At 40.5% G+C, this 19,343-nt stretch overlaps 1 protein-coding gene across 7 annotated transcripts in view; it reads right to left on the bottom strand.

The window, feature by feature from the left end:
• LOC114025702 (transducin-like enhancer protein 1) overlaps window positions 1-12,990 on the bottom strand; it is a 116,472-nt gene extending 103,482 nt beyond the window's left edge. For 3 of the 7 annotated variants that reach the window (XM_027839168.1, XM_027839169.1, XM_027839173.1), the window contains exons 1-4: window positions 11,058-11,650; window positions 9,835-9,935; window positions 8,278-8,341; window positions 8,124-8,168 (exon numbers count right to left, since the gene is read on the bottom strand). In XM_027839168.1, coding sequence (XP_027694969.1) covers window positions 8,124-8,168; window positions 8,278-8,341; window positions 9,835-9,935; window positions 11,058-11,081 — 234 coding nt within the window. In that variant the 5' untranslated portion in view covers window positions 11,082-11,650. Of the gene's footprint in view, window positions 1-8,123; window positions 8,169-8,277; window positions 8,342-9,834; window positions 9,936-11,057; window positions 11,651-11,922 lie in introns of those variants that run through there. The other 4 variants (XM_027839170.1, XM_027839171.1, XM_027839167.1 and 1 more) reach the window with 3 other exon arrangements.
• Window positions 12,991-19,343: the final 6,353 nt, after the last annotated feature.

The following is a 19,343-nucleotide window of genomic DNA, read 5'->3' as shown; positions in this document are numbered from 1 at the left end:
TACAAAATTATGCACTGGGGAAATCTGAGATATATACAAAATTCACATTTTTTAACATCTTTTTTTTTTTTGGTTGGGCAATGGGGGTTAAGTGACTTGCCCAGGGTCACACAGCTACTAAGTGTTATGTGTCGAAGCCAAATTTGAACTCAGGTCCTCCTGAATCCAGAGCCGTTGCTCTATCCACTGTACCACCTAGCTGTCCCCACACTTTTTAACATCTCTTGCTCATCTAAAGTCCCTTTTTTGTTGAGTAACTCAAAAGCAGTAAGTAAAACCTGGTTTGCTCACAAATTGGTCACATTTTAAATTATAGTATTCAAAATGCACTAATATTTACTAACAATTCATTTTGAGTATGCTTAATTTATAACAAATGGAGCTATAAACAGCAAACATAACGTCAACTAACATCTTTTGTTCCACACACTTGTAAGAATCAAGCAAAAACTAACAACACTAAAGTAAAATAAAAAAGTTATTGTAATGTTTTCTGGATTTAACACCTACCACATGATACTTATTCTAAATAGATTAATTTGTAAGCTTCTCATCATCAGTATCTACTATTTCTGACATTTCAATTTCATCATCCTCAAAGATTTCGGAAAAGGAAGGTTGAACTAGGTTGAGCCAAATCTCTCAAAATTACTCTCAAATTACTAAGATGTCTTGATTGGATGTTTCCTTAAACAGATGATTTCTTTCACATGTTAAACAAGATGTAGAAAGATGGAAACAAGAAAAGTCAAAATATTGCTACCATGTTGGAAGAGGTATAGACCCAACAGAATTCCAGGCTTAATCTGTACAAAATTCCTAAGAGGTTCCATTTTCTATCAAATTCAAAAGTACAGAAACAGCGGGGCATACAGAAAACACAACTGGGGGTTTTGGAGTCACAGGACTGAGTTTCCTTCTTGTGAGTACTAAGCAAGTCACCTCAACTTTTCTGGATGATCATCTTTTGCACACTCTACAATTCACCAAAGTTCTGAATCCTATGGAACAGAGGCCTCTCATGTGAAAGACGAGCTAGACTTGTTTTTAGGGCAGAATTAAGACCAAAGACCAGAAGTTACAGGGAAGCCAATTTTCAGGTCAACATTAGGAAAGACTTCTTAATAATCATTGTTCAGTCTCTTCATGATCCCATTTGGGGTTTTCTTGGCAAAGATACTGGAGTGGTTGCCATTTCTTTCTCCAGCTCATTTTACAGATGAAGAAAATGAGGCAAACAGGGTGAACTGACTTACCTGAGAGGCTGGATTTGAACTCAGGTGTTCCTGACTCCAGACTTGGAGCTCTTTCCACTGCACCACCTGGCTGCCCTCTTAATAATTAAATTGTCTTGTATAAATGGAATAGGCTATGCTTCAACAGATACTAAGTTCTTAATAATAGGAATAATAATGAATAATAATAGCATTTACATTCAGTAGTGCATTAAGGTTTACAAAGTGCTTTACAAATATTATCTCATCTGATCCTTACAACAACACCTGAGAGGTAGTTTCTATTATTATCATTATTCCCATTTGACAGATGAGGAAACTGAGGCAAACAGAGGTTAAGCAACTTGCCCAGGACCACAAAGCTAGTAAGTATCTGAGAATGGAATGCAATGCAGATCTTCTTGATGCCAGACCCATCCACTGTACCATCTACCTGCCTATTTGTTATGACTCAAAGTTCTCAGAAGCTAGATGGTCACTCGGTCAGGGGTATTGTTGATGGGATATATAATCTGAGTAACAGTCAGATTAGTTCTTTGAAGTACCTTTTAATTCTAAGATTCTTGGATCCTACAACCCAATAGCACATCAGTACTCTATTCCTTATCCCTAGAGTAAGGCCTAATAGTTCAAGGATTTGTACCTTCAGTTTAAAAGTTTTCTTTCCAAAGCTATCAGAAAATTCATTAAAAATCAGTGTACTTGGAAGCAGGAGAATGTAAGTTCCTTGAAGGCAGGGATTCAAAGATTTTTGGGTTTTTATAAATCCTCAATGCTTGCACACAGGCATTTAAAAAAGGTTATTCTAATTTAATTTAAAGTAAATCACTGTCAATTTAAACCTAATTCTTAATAATTAAATACACAAATGAAAAAAAAAAACATTGAAAACACTTTTTTCAAAATCCTTTTCAGCAATAGTCTATTAAAGATCTTATTAACCAACCCTTGAGATTCAAGTAAGCTTAAATTTGTTCTTTTTTATTTTTTTTTCCAAACCCACTGCTGGAGACTACAATGTTTTCACAAGAGATCAACAAAAACTTCAACTAGTTTCAAGAGAAAAAGTTAACTAAATAAATGGGTCTGCTTTCAGTCTCAGTATCATTCAACAAGGGCTCTTTACATAATATTTACTAAAGGGACAGGTTTTCTTATGGGGCTTATTACTCAACATTAGTTAGGAAAACATTATCTTAAGCCCCCTGGCTTAAGACTGGCTTCATTTGGCATCTGGCTTGGACTAACAATTTCCATTCCATGTTCCTTTTTAAAGGCTTCTCTGTGGGCAATGTTAGTTTTCCCCCCACTAACAAGGAGACAGACTCCTAGAAAGTTAGAGCTGCCTAGACAGTGTTTTATACTTCACTCCCCCCATTTTGCAGATGAGGAAACTGAAGCCCAGAGATACTATGTTAAATGACTTGCTCAAAATCTCTCTCCAGGCTACTGATAAAATTGAGAAAAGATGTCTCGATAAAACATTCCACCCAAGAAACAAAGACTGTCAGTGGGTGCAAAAGTGATGAATCTTTCTCTGGCTGCTTGCCACTGAACAAAAGCTAATCTTAAACTTAACAAACACTTGGAAGCTTTATTTCCACCTTATTCTTGGAAAGAATTGATATGGCTGGTGAAAATACACATACACACCATTCTTATACTTGATGACAGCAAGACAGCAAGACAAGTACTACTTCCCTATTAGCACCTTATGGAGTTTAATCCTTAATGCCAAAGTGACATACAATCATTTCCTGGACGTAGATCTGACCTAGAAAGCAGTATTACTCAAGTGTAAAACCAGGGGGGAAAAAGAATAGAGAAAGTAATAGAAGGAACAACTTTCAGGCAACAGAAGTAAAAATTCACATTTAAGGAATGAACCTGCAGATGAAACCAAACCAATTCCGCTTAAGCCCCTAAAAATAAGAACTGGCAAAGGACAATTTTCATATACAAGAGACTTCTACAAAACCCATAAAACAGCTACATCTGAACATTTATTAGCACAGTCCACTACATAAGTTATTGCTGAAATAATTTCTAATAGAAAACAAATGTTGGGTGGTATTTTTTCCCTGTCCAGCCTCGCTGTCCCTGTCACCCCAAAAAGCTAACCAATGGAACACAATACTTTTTCCTCTGAAGGACTTAGTGTCCACATACTACATCAGGGGGTCTTAACCTGGAGTCCACAGATTCTTTACAGGGGTTTGTAGATAGATTTCAGGGGATCTGTAAACTTGGATGGGGAAAAAAAATTACATCTTACTTTGACATCTAACCTCTAAATGAAATTTATCATTTCCTTCAATTTTTACATTTTTAAAAAAACTATTCTGAGAAGGGATTCAAAGGCTTCACCAGACTATAAAAGGGGTCCAAGACACCAAAAAAAAGCCTTCTCTCTACAACCTCCTCAGCTCATCCACACACATACATAATATAGTCAACATTCTTGTGATAAGAATAAGTATTATCCCGTTTTTTGCAAATAAAAATAGAACTGCCAAGAGAAAAGCTCAGTGTCACAGGAAGGTCACATGGTGAGCAGACCTTCAGACTAAGGTCCTATCTGCTCATGTCTCTCATGATGCTAAATTTTAGTTGAGCCAGCTCGGCTGGGTTTCGACACTACTCATGAAACCAAGGTCATGGATCGAGTCCCCTGCAGGGCCAATGAGCTCAGCCTTATTCCATAATACCCCAACTCAGTCCTGTCCTCACCAATGCCTGCTCAATATTGACTCAAAAGCGGAACACAGCAAACCACAGGAAAAGAGGCAGTATGTGTATACGCAGCCAGCAAGAGCACTCATTCTACCTGGCACTAGGAGATCAGGGTTCATCTCCCAGCTGTACCACTTACTAACTTGGTGACCTTGAGTGAGTACCTTATCCTCTGCAGGCCTCAATTTTAACCTCTGAAACAAGAGGGTTGACTTAAGGCATCTAAAGTTGCCTCCCTGTGACTCTGATGTATATTCTATCACCACTGCTGGAAAAAGGACTTAAAAAGCCTTCATCAAACTGATAGGAGTAGGTCAACAGCCTCTGCGTCATTAAAAGATAGAATTCTGTCATCTTTCACATGGCTTTTTGCCCAAGTGTGCCACTGAGACCTTTTGAATAAAGATACACAAAAGCCCAAAAATACAGAAGGAGCCACTCAGTCCTAACAGTTTGTCACATGAATTCACTGCACACATACCAAGGATAACCGACATATCTTTAGAGCACTTTCAAGTTTACAAAGCACCTGGCAAATCATTGACCATTTGAGCCTTAATACACCCATCAGGTGGTAAGAATTATCCCCATTTTACAGATGAAGAAACCAAAGTTCACATACCTCTACTTAGTACCAGCTGTGAGAAACAGTAGTTTCCATTTTAGCTCATGTGAGCTTTTCCTTATGCATATAACAGAATTACGGTATGACATATTCTTTTTTTATATCAAAAGATTCAGAACGCAAAACAGAACTCAAGACTTCACAAATTTATTGTAATCAATTTAAAAACTAATAAATAAAGAGGGGAGAAAATGTTGACACAACATTAACACAGAACATACAACAAACCAAGCCTCTATAAGTAGGCAAACCACAACTGGACCAGTCTTGATTTGGATGACAGTTCCATTTAAAAACTGCCAGAGACTTGGTGGCATGATGACACTGGAGAATACAAAATCCAACAAACCCACTGAAAGGGGTAGGGGGTGGGGAGAAGCAACAGAGGAAGAGAAGCAGTCTCTCACACAGGAAACAAGCCTTAAGAACATTAAAGCCTGCTCTGTGGAAAGTTTCCCCATCACCACATTTTTCAGTAACAAAGATGTTGTCAGAAATGACAATTTTTTGTGTCCCCTGATGATGCCTTGCTAGCATTTGGTTATAAGCCATAAAGCGGGAATAATTTCAGCCTGTCAGGAGTCTAGCTAATGCCCAGTTTCCCCCTAGAGAGAATTCCTGTCAAACGTAATGAGAGCTCCAAAGGCCTCTCTACAACATAATGAGCACTTAGGCCACGCTGGTGATCAGGCAGCAAAAAAAGCATCAATTTGAGCCTGGCTACACCCTAGGGGCCAGACGTCACCAGTTTTAATAAGAATTATGATTACTAGCTACCCAATGCCTCCTCAGAACTTATTATTAATGGGTGACAGTCAGAAGGATTTTTTTTTAAATGTAAGGCCACTTTAACTCTGAATCATAGCGCAACCCAATCCTGTACACCACTGTAGTTGAGGGTCTGTCATTATCTACAATACAAACTGAATTTAAAAGGATTTAAGACTTTGCTATTTAAAAAATATAAAGCACATCAGCCTTTCACATTTTCCAAATTACTAAACTAGCGACACAAAATACACCATATAATATATACCCATATGTAGACACAAGACATTCACACATGTTCTCACACATAATTGCCCATGAAATACATGCACAGGAACATAGCTCTACTCCCCAACACATTTCTTATTCCTGCCACACACATACTTCTGACACTTTTATCTCCTTTCTCTTTTAAGGAAAAAGGAAAGGTCATGCAACTACGCATGGCTGACAAAAATAATAATACTACATATTCTTTAAATTCTTCAATAAATCTAGCATTAGCACAGTGATCTTATGTTTTTGGAAAACAGGAGCTCCAGCAGTCCTATGAGCTACTAATTCCTCTGATTTTACGAGCTGAAAGTAAAACTCAACCGTTTATAATCCATTCTGTTCAGTATACAAATTTTGCTTTTTAATTCCATTAAAAAATTAAATTGGCAAGTAGTTAGAACTCTGTGGCAAAAGTTTGTGAATTCCCATATGCTACCAAAAAATGACCCCCAAAACTTAACCAGGACTCCTCCTGACCTGTACAATCACCAAGTTTACAATCCTTCTTGATAAGGGAGTAGTTATTTATAATAAAAAGCCCAAACAACCCTGAAGATGTTAAAAACAAAGTTTGCTTTGAAAAAAGCTGTAATGAAAATTACTTAAAAAAAAATCACAGTCTAAGAAAATTAGAATATCTCCTCCCAAACATAGCTGAAAACAGGATTTCCAAAACAACACCTCAGCATTATCAAAATCTGCAACGAATTAAAAAGAATCAAAGAACTCAAGATTTACAAAAGCAGAATTCAACTCTGAAACACACTTGCTTAATGAAAGTCTTTGAATATAGTGAAGATCTGAAGCCTGAACTAATCAATTTCTCCACTATGCCCTAGCCGGTCAGCCATGCTCTTTAATTTAATGAAACAAGAGTTTTAGATGAAATAGCACATATACATCAAGCAAGAATTGTATTGTTGCACTTTGAAATGTGTCCAACTGTGCAACTTCATCTAATGATAATTTTTTTTAAGAGGCAATCGATTTCTGAAAGACTTATTGTACCAGCCTCCTGATGAAAAAGTGAACGTCAGCATATCTACGGAATACTTACACCCTGCCATTAATGCTTTCTTTGGCAGACAATGACTACTCAATTGAGGGTCCTTTGGGCTGAGCAATCATTTAGCTTTTCTTCTCTTATGAGGTCCTTAGTGCCTTGTTCCAGTTCAATACTCTTTTTATTCACCATTATAGTAGCCATAAGTGTGAATTTTATGGGAACTTGCAAACTCACAGTCATAACCAGAGCTTTCCCAGTCACTAATCTTTCCAGGCTTTTAAAACCACTAGGAACTCAGCTACTATCAACATATGCTACACTCATAAAAGAATTTTTTTTCCCTCCCAGATTCAAGACTCCCTCTACTAGATTATTTTGAAAGCTATGTTTACCTACAAGCCACTGAACTGGTATCTTTATGCAGCACCACAAAACTACAAAAGAAAACCAGTGTTTGCTGCATAGTTCTTATACCTTTTCCACATTAAAGAAGCTCTTTTACACAATTTCAGGGTACAACCATATCTATATGTTGTAGTGGGAAAAACCACTGAATTTGGAGTCAAAAAGTACATAACTTCAAAGCCTAGATCTGCTGTTTGCTACCTGTGTGACCCTGGTCAAGTCATTTCCCTTCCCCATGGCCCTTCATTTTCTCACCTAAAAAAGGAGTATAATTAATTATCTTTAAGGCTCCTTCTGACTCTAGACACTATAATATTACTATATGAATTGACATCTGTATAGTACTTTTAGGTTTGCAAAGACCTTTAAATAATATAAAATAATCCTGATAACAATCCTGGGAGGCAAGGACTACAGCTATTATTCCTTATTTACAGATGAGCAAACTGAAACAGAGATTAAGTGACTTGCACTCACACCTATCGAGTAGGTTATCTGAGGCCAAATATGAACCCATGTCCTGCCTTACACTTAAGTATACCTTTCTATCCACTCTGCCACCTTGACTTATTTCTCAACAACATGTATATGATTTCAGGTCTATATACCTATAACATTCAAATGGTTAAGCATAAACCTATCCATGCATTAAAGTAGAGTCAATTTTTATCTTCCTGTAAACAGAAGATCTTTTATTTCCATTATCTCTTTTATCTAGTGATTTAAATTTTTCTGCAAACATATTGAGCTGTAGAACTTCTGCCAAGTAATTATCAGGACCGAGTGTGGTACAGAGGAAAGAATGCTGGATGTAAAGATTGTCTTAGAAGCGGATTCAAATCTGAACTTTGGGCAAACCACTTCTGGGTCTCAGTTTCCTTTATCTCTAAAATGAGGCTGTCCAACTGGATGATTTCTAAAAGGCTATTCTAGCTCTAAGCTTGTGATTCTATGATAAACTGGGCAACTGAGACCTAAAAATGACTTCAATTCACCTATTACCAAAAGCAATGCCAAGATGAGAGCCATAAATTGATTCTTGGTCTCAATTTGGAATTTACTTGAAAAATCTTACCTGTTTATGCATTTCAATGTTTAATCCATATGACATTTCATAATACTGTGAAGAAAAAAAGAGGATTAAAAGTTTCATTAACTCATGTTGAGTAATACTAAGAAAATATATGTTATGGTATGTGAAAAGAAAAAAATAAATCTTTAATACCTACCATCACATAATGCCTCTGCATTTCTGTCTTTTCACTTGCCAATTTCTCACATTCCAATTTAAGGCTACAAAAACAAAACAGGCAACTTCATGTAAACATTATGTCACTTGTTTTAACATCTGCCTCACATATTTGCACTTCAAGTAAAAACACAGACCAATTTAGAAAAACTATAAACTATCAAAGTAAACACCCAAAAGCTTTGTCCTCGTATTTAATGGAGACTACAAGTAAAATGAATTCTATGTATAGTTCATTCCATTATGATTCATTTTTAGAGCACACACAATCCCAGGTAGAGAGCAGAAAAATAAGTCAGCCTCTCAGACTAACAAGCAGCTTTATCCTCTGTTAACTCTTGGTCAGTTAAGTTTAAATTTAGGTTCATGGTGTGAGATAACTGGCCTCTGAACACAAACTTGAGCTTCAAACATATATAGATAGATAGATAGATAGACAGATTTTAGATAGAGTGTTTTGACCAGGGGATTCAAACATCCCTCTAAGTTTTTAAAATTGTATTTGAAAAATTACCTCCATAACTGTTCATTAGTTTCACTTTTGTCCTTAAAACACATTAAAACATCTGTCAGGTAGCCAATGGAATGATTAAAGTTTTGGAACTCTGTGATTAGATAAGTACATGCCCTAAACAGAATACTGGGCATTCCTGGAAGAAAAAAATAGATTCATTGATATTCTCTATTAAAATGGTCATTTATAATTTGCCTTCTACATTCTGCTGAACTTAACTTAAACTGTGACGGAATTTATCTTTGAAGTATAAAAGCCAATTTCTTAGTGTGAAATTGGCTTTTAAGCTGTTAACAACTAACAAGCCACAATATCAATGTTTCTTTCACTGTTTAAAATTCCCACTGATTTGGACAGTGAGTCGATACTTGTACTCAAGTGCTATGATGAACTTTATATGCAGAAGCTTCAGTTCAAAGGAGCTCTGAGGATGAGAACTTGAGAATTCTATTTATTTTTTAGATCTCCAACAACTATAAACGTTTAAAAGGAGTAAGCTTTCCACAATGAACTTTGCTTTGTACAACTCTATCTCCCAACACAGCCAAATAGTTATTTCAACACTACATTTGGGTCCCCTGCATTCCACGACTAATACATTGATTGAGCCAGTGTTTTCTGCTCAGCCTGTTGCAAAATAAATAAACGAAAGGCAAATATTGACGGTTCTCATGCAACTCCAAAACGAAAAAGAGTTCATTCGAACAGCAGCAAACAGGGGGCCAAAACAATAGAAGTTGGGGATGAAGAAAAAAGAGAGAACTGAGAAAACCCAAGAAAGGGAAAAAAAGGAGGAAAAGTGAATGACAGGTTTTAACTGTGATTCCACACGCCACCGCCTGGACACAAGTACTAAATACAGCTGCCACCCCAGGGATAAGACAGTAAAGAGAAAGAGAAAACCACATAGGCCCCCAACCCCCACCAAGTCAAATATGTTCCACGCTGACATCCAACCCCCAGGCCAGAGACAGACCGGGTCGGCTCAGGACTTAATGCACCCGCTGCGCCTGCTGCACGCACCTGTGATACTGGGCCTGCAGGAACTGGAACTCCTCTTTGATCCGATCCAGGGACTCCGGGATGGTGAATTTAAAGGGCTGACCTGCAGCCTGGTGCGGCGTCTGGGGGGAGTGTGGGATGGGTGTGCATACAAGTACAGGAATGGAGGGGGGGGGAGAGGAGAGAGAGGGAGGTAAGGAGAGATAGACAGCGTGAGCGAGCAAGGTGAGACAACAAACCAAACCAACACAACCAAAACAAAAGTTGCCGGCTATCGCAGGTACAAAAAGAAACTAATTTTTTTCAGTTTACTTTGGGGGAGGCAGATGGTAGCGCTTTCTCCCTGCCCCCACCCCGTTTGCTGAAACTCCCGGTCAGTAGAAGCTAGGTCGAAAATCTACCCCCGCCCCTCCCCATCCCACTCCTGGGGACGCAGATGGGAGATACTTAAGTAATTCTGGCAGAAGTAGCACCCTTCTCCTAAAGGGCCTGGGAAGGTGGTAGAAAAGATGGGTGCCCGCCCCTCCTATAGGCAATAAAGATAATAGCCCTAGGGAGAGGAGCGGAGTAACAAACACCCCGGCCCCATACTCCCAGTTCCCAGAGTCACTCAAGAGGACTCGGGCCAGCCCTGGCCCCACTGGATCCAGGGCTGCAGTTGACATGTAAATAGACAGTGAACAAAGGGGGAACAGAGTGGGGGCCAGCTACTGGGGGGGGGGGGGAAGAGAGAGAACTAAACACCTCCCTCTCATATAGGGGGTAGGAAAAGAAGGGATGTGATGAGGAGAAGAAATCTAAGAAGCTTCTCTGTCCCCGTCCCCCACCCCACTGGCCTATGTGCCGCCTTTAGAGGTGCTAAGAAAGGAATTAAAAGTGGGGTTGGGAGGGGGGGAAGGTGGCCAGGAGTAAAAGGTGCTAAAGGTCTGAAAGCGATTTTTGCCTCCACCCAATTAGTCAAATAAGTTAAAAAAAAAAAACCCACAAAGCATCTTCCACTCCTCTTCCCCCCCCCACCCCCGCACCCAAAGCGGTAAATAGGGCCGGAAACTCTGAGAACCCAACCTAAGCAGCCCCGATCCCCTCAGGGGGAAAGTGGAGCAAAGGCAGGGCAGATGTAATAGACACCCCAGCACAGCACGAGAACAGCGCCTCCCCCAGCCTCAAAACCGTCCCCTACTTTCCCCCCCCCACATGCCCCCCCCAGCACACGCCCAGGGCCCCGGGGCCCCGCCGCTCCTTACCGGGTGCCGGCTTTGCGGGAACATCGCTCTGACGGCAGCCGCTGCCTTGCTCCTGGGCAGCTCAATTCTCCGCTCAATTTCCAACTTTAATCCCGCCGAGAAAAATTAAGACAAGAAGAAAGAAAGAAGATCCAAGCAAGAGGAGGAGGTGGGAGGGTGCGCGTTAGACATGCACACACAAGCGCGCGCGCACAGACACTGACATTACACGCACATACAAACACGCACGCACAACAGCCAGGCAGGACCAGAGCCGGAGTTGGGCCACTAGGGCTCCCCAAGGCCGGGCCGCCGGGTGGGTCGCTGCCTCCCCGAGCTCAGGGCCACATTTCCCTCTCTTCCTGCTCACCGCCCCCACCTCCCACTGGGGCCAACGTCTGCCGCCCGGCCTCGGGGAGTGGGGGAGGGAAGGAGAGTTTCTGGGCTTCGGAAAGAAGAGGACGGAACCGAGGTGGACAATGGAATCACCCAGTTCCGTCGGTGAGGTGGGAGACAGGGTGGGCGCACAGGTCTTCGTCCCCGACGGCCAAAGCCGGGACCAAGGTTAACTCCCCCACCAGCAACCACTCCCCTCTGATGCGCGAGCTGCGCAGGTCCAGGGCAAATCAATCCAGTCTTTCTCCCACCCCTCCCGCCCTTGCTCCGTGGGGGGCACCTTGCAGGTGGCAAAAGAACGCTGCCCCACCCCCTAACAAAAACAAACTAACAATCAGGGGACCGGAAACCCCCGAACAAGCCGGGTTACTTCTCGGGTTAAAGACGATATCCAGGAAAAGCAGCCAGGAGGCGAATTTGGAAGGAATTGTCAACCCACGCCGTCCAGACAGGGGTTGGTGGGTGCAAAGGGGAACACAGGATCACTCACATATAAACGTACACATCCGTACTCGGGCCGGCTAGGCTCAAAGACGCTCCCGGGAGGAGGTGGGGACACACACTCACACACACACAGAGCCCGGGGTGGAGGCTCAGAGCCAAGTGATCACCAGCAACCACAGAGACAAGGGTAATGATGCAAGGAAAGTGCAGAGAGAGAGAGAGCGCAAGAGAGGAGGGGGTGGCCACGCAGCATATGCACTCAAGCAGTCTTGGAGTGAAGATTGAAAAAAAAAATCCCAACTAAAATAAGCCGAAGCGAGGGACGAGGTGGTTGGTGGTAGTAGAAGGAGGCAATAGTCTTCTTGTGTCGTTGCAGAAAAATCCTAGTAGCAGAAAAAGCAAACCAGCTGGGGCAATTCTCAGTTACTCAGAAGGGTGCAGCCCACCCGGGTGCAGCAGCCTCCCAGCTGCCGCCGCCGCCGCCTCCGCCTCCTCGCGCCTGGAGCACATCGGGGAGCGACTCTCACACACACCCATGCAGCAGCCGCCGCCGCAGCCCCAGCATCTCCTCACATTCATAGACACCCGCACGGCCCCGCAGCCCTGATGTCTTCTGCTGCTGCTAATCCTTTTTGTGCTTTTATTTTTCCTTTTCCACCCTTGCGCCCCCCGCCCTTTTTATGTTTTCCTTTTAACAATCGACGCTCCAGCCACAAGTAAAGTTCCTCGGGAATCCCGGGGAAAACATCCATAAACCGAGGTACGATTGGGAAGAATCCACGGAGCAAGCCCGTTCGCTCGCTCGCTGGTGATCTTCTTTGCCTTCCACCCCCCCCAACCCCTGCAAGCAGACAAACTCCACTGGGCTATCTATCGAGAGTCATAGGGTGATCAGGGGGCCGGGGAGAGATGAATTGGAATGCTCAGCCGGGAAGGGTCTCGACGGCCCTTGAAGCTGCTGCCACTGCTCGCTAAATCAATAGCACCGAGCGGGTGGCAATCAGCCGCCTCTCTAGAAGCGGGACACAATGTATCCGGCGCTGCTGCTCCAGCTCCGGCTCTTGCTCTTCTTGCTCCTGCTCCTGCTCAAACCTGCGCCGCCACCGCCGCCGCCTGCGCCTCTCGCGCTGGTAACATTAACACGCGGTTTCACACTCCTCTAGCTAACCAGCGGCCGGCCCCGCCCACCCCGGCGCGGGCGGGGAGAGGGGAAGGGGGGCGAAGAGTTGAGGATGGAGTCCGTGTGGATGAGGGTGGGAGGAGAAGGAGGAGGAGGGGAATCCCGGCCCAACCAATCGTCCGTTCCAAGACCCAACGTGGGCTCCTGACGACACGCCTCCCATCGTCCTATGGCAGGGCAGTACCAGCCTCGTCCTTTTTCCCCCCCCACCCCCACTTCACCATTCTCCCTCTTCTTCTCTCTTCTATCAGCACTGTCTCCCCTGTCTCTCCTCCCGCCCCCCTCCGCCCAGCCTCGTCCTCCCCGGCTCCGTGAGGAAGCGTTCCTGGAGGAGCTGCGGGACGCCCAGGCCAGCCAATAGGAAGCGGGGGAATACTGAGATTGGCACGGATGATGGGAAGGTCGGTGGGAAGGAGAGCGGCAGTACTGAGCTGTCAATCAAAGTAACGTGGGGGAGAGTGAGCGCGCGGGCGCGCTCTGGAGAGAAAAGGGAGAAGGGGAGAGGGGGCGAGGAGCAGTGTCAGTAGGAGTGTGTGGTTTTAAAATTCTATCGTTTTCTTTTTTTAAAAAAAAAAACCTTCAGATATCTGTGAGGGTAACCCAGTGAGGCAAACCATCTCGTTGTGATTGGGAATTAAGGGGAATTAAAGGAGAACACATTTTTTTCCCCTCATGGAAGCCACTCGTTTGATATCATTACTTTGAAAGCGAGGTCACATTCAAAAATGTCTTTAAGGTTTGTTTTTATCAATAGTTACCTTTTCACGGACACAAAAGGGTAGCACATGCACTTGATGAAAAGGCATAGTGGAGAAGACGTGGCTGTACGCCTAGGCATTTTTACATATGACTCCCACGTTGAAATTACGTAGCATTTTTTTTTTTTAGGATCTCAAAGCACTTTTTAAAATCCACAGTGGTTTTATTTAGCAGAAAGCTAGAAAAAAGACTTGTGACACAAATTACACGTGTCCGAAGAAAAGTCATGTTACTTGCTTAGGATGAACTCACACCCACTTTGAGAATTTTAACCAGCCTATGTTGTGAATCAACCTCAAACCTTTAAAAAGCCCTACACCCCAATTACCACCATAATCTTTCCAAAAGCTGAAAAGAAAGGAAGAAATCTTGTAACTCGGCCTTGTGTGCTGACAAACCTGTTTTTCCCCCAGATAGTTTTGATGGTAAAAGAGCACTGAAATATTTCAGGTAATAACTGGAGAGTGTTGGGTAAGTGACCTAGCTGGAATTCATAGAAGATGGAATTTCAGCTCAAAGGTCTTTGTATAAATAGGATGCATTGGAATTTTTCAGTTCTACCAGTGCAAATGTATGCATACAAACCTGAAAATCTTTAATTTTGCAAAGAGTTTTCAGTTTTGTTTAAAGTATAGTTCAACAAAGTTCTTTCCACCTGCCCCATGTGTGAATGTTATCTTTGCCAAATGGTAACATACCCTTCCATTGGAAATGTACTTCTTTGACAAACGTGAATCTTATGTTGGAATTTAGTTAATGAGTCTTTTAGTATTAATGACTGCTTTATCCCAATTGTCTTCTTTAAAAACTCTTAAAGACTTAAGTCTTTTTTTTAAAGCATTTGCTATTTAAACAGATGCACTTTATTTAAAGATTCTTGCATTTACAAAGATCATTCTTCTTAAAATATTTAAAGGATCATTTTATGCAACATCTTTCACTATTGTAGTTTTAAAACATTTATAAGATTGATTTTTTTCATGATTGTATCAAGCCTCAAACTTCAATTATAAATGAAAAACAAACATTTTTAGGCTGTATATTTGAAGGCTATAGTAAATTCTTAAACATTCAGAATTTCATCTCTGCAGTCTACTAAATAAGTGGAATTTTCACTCATGAATAATCACAAACATTGCAATTTGTCTTGTTTACATGGAAAATAAAGTCCCTGGAAGCACTTCCTCTTTTTGTCAGATTATGTGATCACATAAATTCAGCCTTACCCCTCCCCCCCTTTTTAGAAATACATTTCAAATGCAACTATACGTATATGGACATATATGCATATACATATACATCTGTGTGTATTATGGATACAAGTTTACATGAGGGCAACATCTGGTCACTGTATCAAAGATTCATTTTGGTTTGGTGGGCAATGTTCACATTATGTCCCGTTATTTTTATCTAGAACAATTTTTCTTCTGTACTCATAGGATTTTGTTCAGTTTTATGCAGAAGGTGTGAACATATCACAGATATACATGCATATAGGAGGATAAGTGGTGAGGGAGACAGCAACACACCTGCTTACCCAGCTTTGGCTGGTGTGAATTTTAACCTGCTGGCACAAGCTGGTAATTAGATATAAACAGACAAATTAAAACAGTGTATTTTGGAACAGGAACAGAAACAGTGCTACTTCCCTTCTATTCTTCCTCCTCTCCTCTTCCATCCCTTCTCCTTACCCCCACCCCCCATAATAATGTTCTGTAATGTTTTATTAACTTAAAATGTTTTTAATCACTAAGTTTTCCTGGCTATATTGGGGAAAACTCCAGGTTTCTTTATTGACAACTACTTCCTGACCTATGGCTGTTGAGATACCAGGACTTTCAAAATTTCCTCTCTGTGTTATCTCTGGAAAATTATCTTTTACAATTGAAAGTCTCTAATTATGTGCCCTAATGATGGCTACTTTTCACCAGTTTCTTCTTTTCTCAGAGCAGCATCCCTGCAAGATGTGGAAGGCTCTGCCCCTTTTCAAGGTCATATTTTCTCCTTGATTGTCAGACTGTAATAATTATACTGCAAAACTCTCATCAAACTGCATTACAAATGATGGTGTTTAAACAATCAAGCAGCTTTAATCTTATGTTTTAAATAAATAATATATGTGCAGATTGCCTACAGTATTATTTAAAAGAAAATAGAGAGTGCCAACTTATCAAATCCATAATTTCTACTCTTCTATTTGAAGTCTGTTAAACATAATCTTCTTTAACCTTAACATTCATGTATGGATGATGTTTTTACTAGAAAAAATATTAAGTGCAGTTTCCATGTAAAACTGAGCTTCTGATGAACAGTACCTTTTTTTTTTCCAGCAAAGGAAACAAAGGATTGTGGTACTGTTCATTTTACCATAGATGCACATATTCATTTTTTTTCCATTCACGTATTGTTGATTATCAAATCTTCAACCTACCAATAACACAAGTATTTCCACTACATGTCCAAATGAATACTAGATGTTATAGATACTAGATAGTATTGTTTCCTTAATAGGAGAAAATCTTTTCCTGTGATTTATTCCACTGTTCTGCATTGCAGAGCAATGAAAAAAAAAGTTAATTGAGGCAGCTAATCATAGAATCCAAAAAATTATGTACCTTCTTAAAATCATTACCTCTTTTTTTATGAAACAAATAATAATGGGGTCAAGCTTTTTTAAAAAGCCATTTTCATTATCCTCTCTACTTTCTAGTTAATAGTTACTGCTTTCATTATTCATCATTTAATTTTTTTAGCTAGGAATTTTTCTTTGAGCCTAACCCTGTCAGAAGGGCTCCAGAAGGACTTTTCTCAGCATTACTTTATATAACCTTTTGCTCAACATGCTCCTTTACTAAAAGAGACAGAGAAGAGGAAAAAGAAAGACTGCAAAGTAGAAAAAAATCAGTAGCAGATCCATGCAGCAGTAAAACCTCAAATAAAATCAGATCCAAAGAATCTCTTGTGGTTTCGCACAATATGGTAAAATTAGAGATTGCAGGAAACCAACAAAATTAAATTGGGAGCATTTGAAGAAAAACGACTAGACTTTATGAAAATGACACTTTGACTGGTCAGTATGGTTTTTTATCAACAATTTCTTTTTTAAGGCATAGATCAAAGGAACCTGCACATGTTTTCATTTTATTTTAACTAGAAAATTACATCCAGATGTTTAATAGGCATTTGGTTGGTTTTTCAACATTGATTAGATATGTTGGTACTGTTTGCTTACAAGTGTAGCCGGATCATTAGCTAATGCAAAGAAATGTTTGCTGTGAGTTGCTAATTAGGTCTTTTGGAAACCCTCCATGCTGAGGAACAATTTGTACAGTGGCCAGAAGAACTTGTGGTACTTGAGAAGTTGCTTTCTCTTGGGGGGGGGGGGGTGTGAGTGTGTGTGTGTGTGTTTTGGGGGAAGAGGAGGGAGAAGCGAGTCCCCTCTCCCTAATCTCCTTTTGCCTACAGGGATTGCAGTTTGATCCCAATGGGTTGAAGTGCAAATAAATTAGGAAAAGAGACCACACACACACTCACATACAGAGAGATAAATGTACTGTTTCTGCCTGAAACTACCTCCATGCTCTTTAAAAAAAAAAAATAGCATCTGAAATGCTTAGCACTAACGGATGGAAAATTCTCAGTGTTAATGTTATCAAATACACAACATTTTAAAGCATACTTTAGAGGCAGATGGGGAAGCCTTTTATGATAAATGAGTGTGCTTGAATTCATTACTGTAGTACTTATAATTAAAAATATCTCCTTTGCAACTTCAGTACTTGTACTGGATACAAGAGACAAAGCTTAGGAGGAAGGAAGACTTATGGATGGGAAAAGGTGTGAGAGGAAAGAAAAGAAACTCAACAGAGAAGAATGAGCCTCTGAGGAAATGAAGTGTTTGTTTTCACAACTCACCTTTTTGTTTACAGTTTAAACGATGAATAAACTTGCCCTAGAGTATCCATTTACCCTTTAGTCAAAGACAGTATTTTAGGCTATTTGGCTCCTATTTGATAAGATTCTCAAGGTCCAGCCATCTTTTTTCAAAAGATGCTTGACCATGCCAACAACATAAAATAAAGACCACCACCCCCTCAAAATATCATCCTTTGGCCTTCTTTGAGAGGAATTTTTTATGTATTTTAAAACATAAATTGTAACAGAAGGAATATGTATATATAAGCAATAAGCATAGACACACAGATATAAATACTATCACAGCATCTTAATGTGTCTATATATGAACAATATAAATGTATTTACATATTATACACATGGCTGAGTAACTTCTAAGTGTTAATATATTCTGATTAATTTAAGATTTTTCACACAAATAGAATAGAGACATGATTAGTCTTCTTGAAATAGTTCAAGCAGAGTGCACTTCTACCAGGGCTCTCCACATCTACAAGTGAGATACCCTTGAAAGACAAGGACAGTATTTGGGCTTTGTAGGAAAAAATGCCATTTGCACAGACCATTAATAATGGGACTCACTGAAGTTAGGCACCTTTTCTGAACCCATTCCAAAGACCGATGATAGTAATTACAATGCCCTCTTCCTTCCATAGCACCACCAACACCACCACCACTACCACAGTCTCCAGTTTAGCATTTAGCTCAACAGAAACTGAAAAGCATAGGACAGATTAAAGAAAAGAAGTAGCTGAAGAGAAATTCATTTGACATTTGTTCTGGAGAATTTAAGCCTGCATACGTCCAAAATTAGTGCAGACTGTGGCCCTTAGAATTCGATGTAATGAGCCTCCTACCCAAAAGGCCGGCAACATTTTATTTAACCACCATTGAACAGATATGCCCGTTTTCTGTTAAGTGGAAAGTGTGTTTATGCTTTGGAAACGTCACTTTAATTACTTTTTCATTCAACTTTAAACGTAAAATGTGTGGTTGATAATTTCTTGGACCAGACAAAACTTTGGTTCACCTTACCCACAAAAAGTTCGTATTCAATAGCAGTTGTTGCAAATATTTAAATCATCTAGTTCAACCCTCTCATTTTACAGATAAGTAAACTGAGACCTATAGAGACTAAATGATTTGCCTAAGGTAGTTAAATCACAGATTGGCATGGAGCTGAGGTCCTCTGACTCGAGAACCTGCACATTGTTCTATTGCCTCATGTACCTGAGGACCTCAGGAATAGGAAGAGATCTATGTTGGGAGTGGGGTCAAAGATCTCAAAGTTTTAGGGCCTGTAGCTTTCACCTCCCATTTAATTTAAATGTTAGATGGAATTTCATTTACCTAGTTCAAAGACTGACTAATAATGTTTTAAACCAAAAAGATTTAAAAGAAATAAGGCTCATCTCTTTTTTTCTGACTACACTAAAGTCCTTTCCGACATAAGCAAGTATTCTTGCATTGAATTACCTCTCTTTGTTCACCACCTTAATAACAGAGTACATTCATAGAGTGCTTTTTTAGTGGGCAGGGAGGTGTTGAAGTGGATTGATACTAATAAGCTGTATGACCCTGGTCAAGTCACTTAACCCTATTTACCTTGGTTT

The sequence above is a fragment of the Vombatus ursinus genome, unplaced genomic scaffold (genome assembly GCF_900497805.2).
Source record: "Vombatus ursinus unplaced genomic scaffold, bare-nosed wombat genome assembly UNPS02014832.1, whole genome shotgun sequence".
In the NCBI taxonomy this organism is placed as follows: domain Eukaryota; kingdom Metazoa; phylum Chordata; class Mammalia; order Diprotodontia; family Vombatidae; genus Vombatus; species Vombatus ursinus.
Note: the sequence above shows the minus strand (reverse complement) of the source record. Positions and strands in the feature narration are given on the sequence as shown.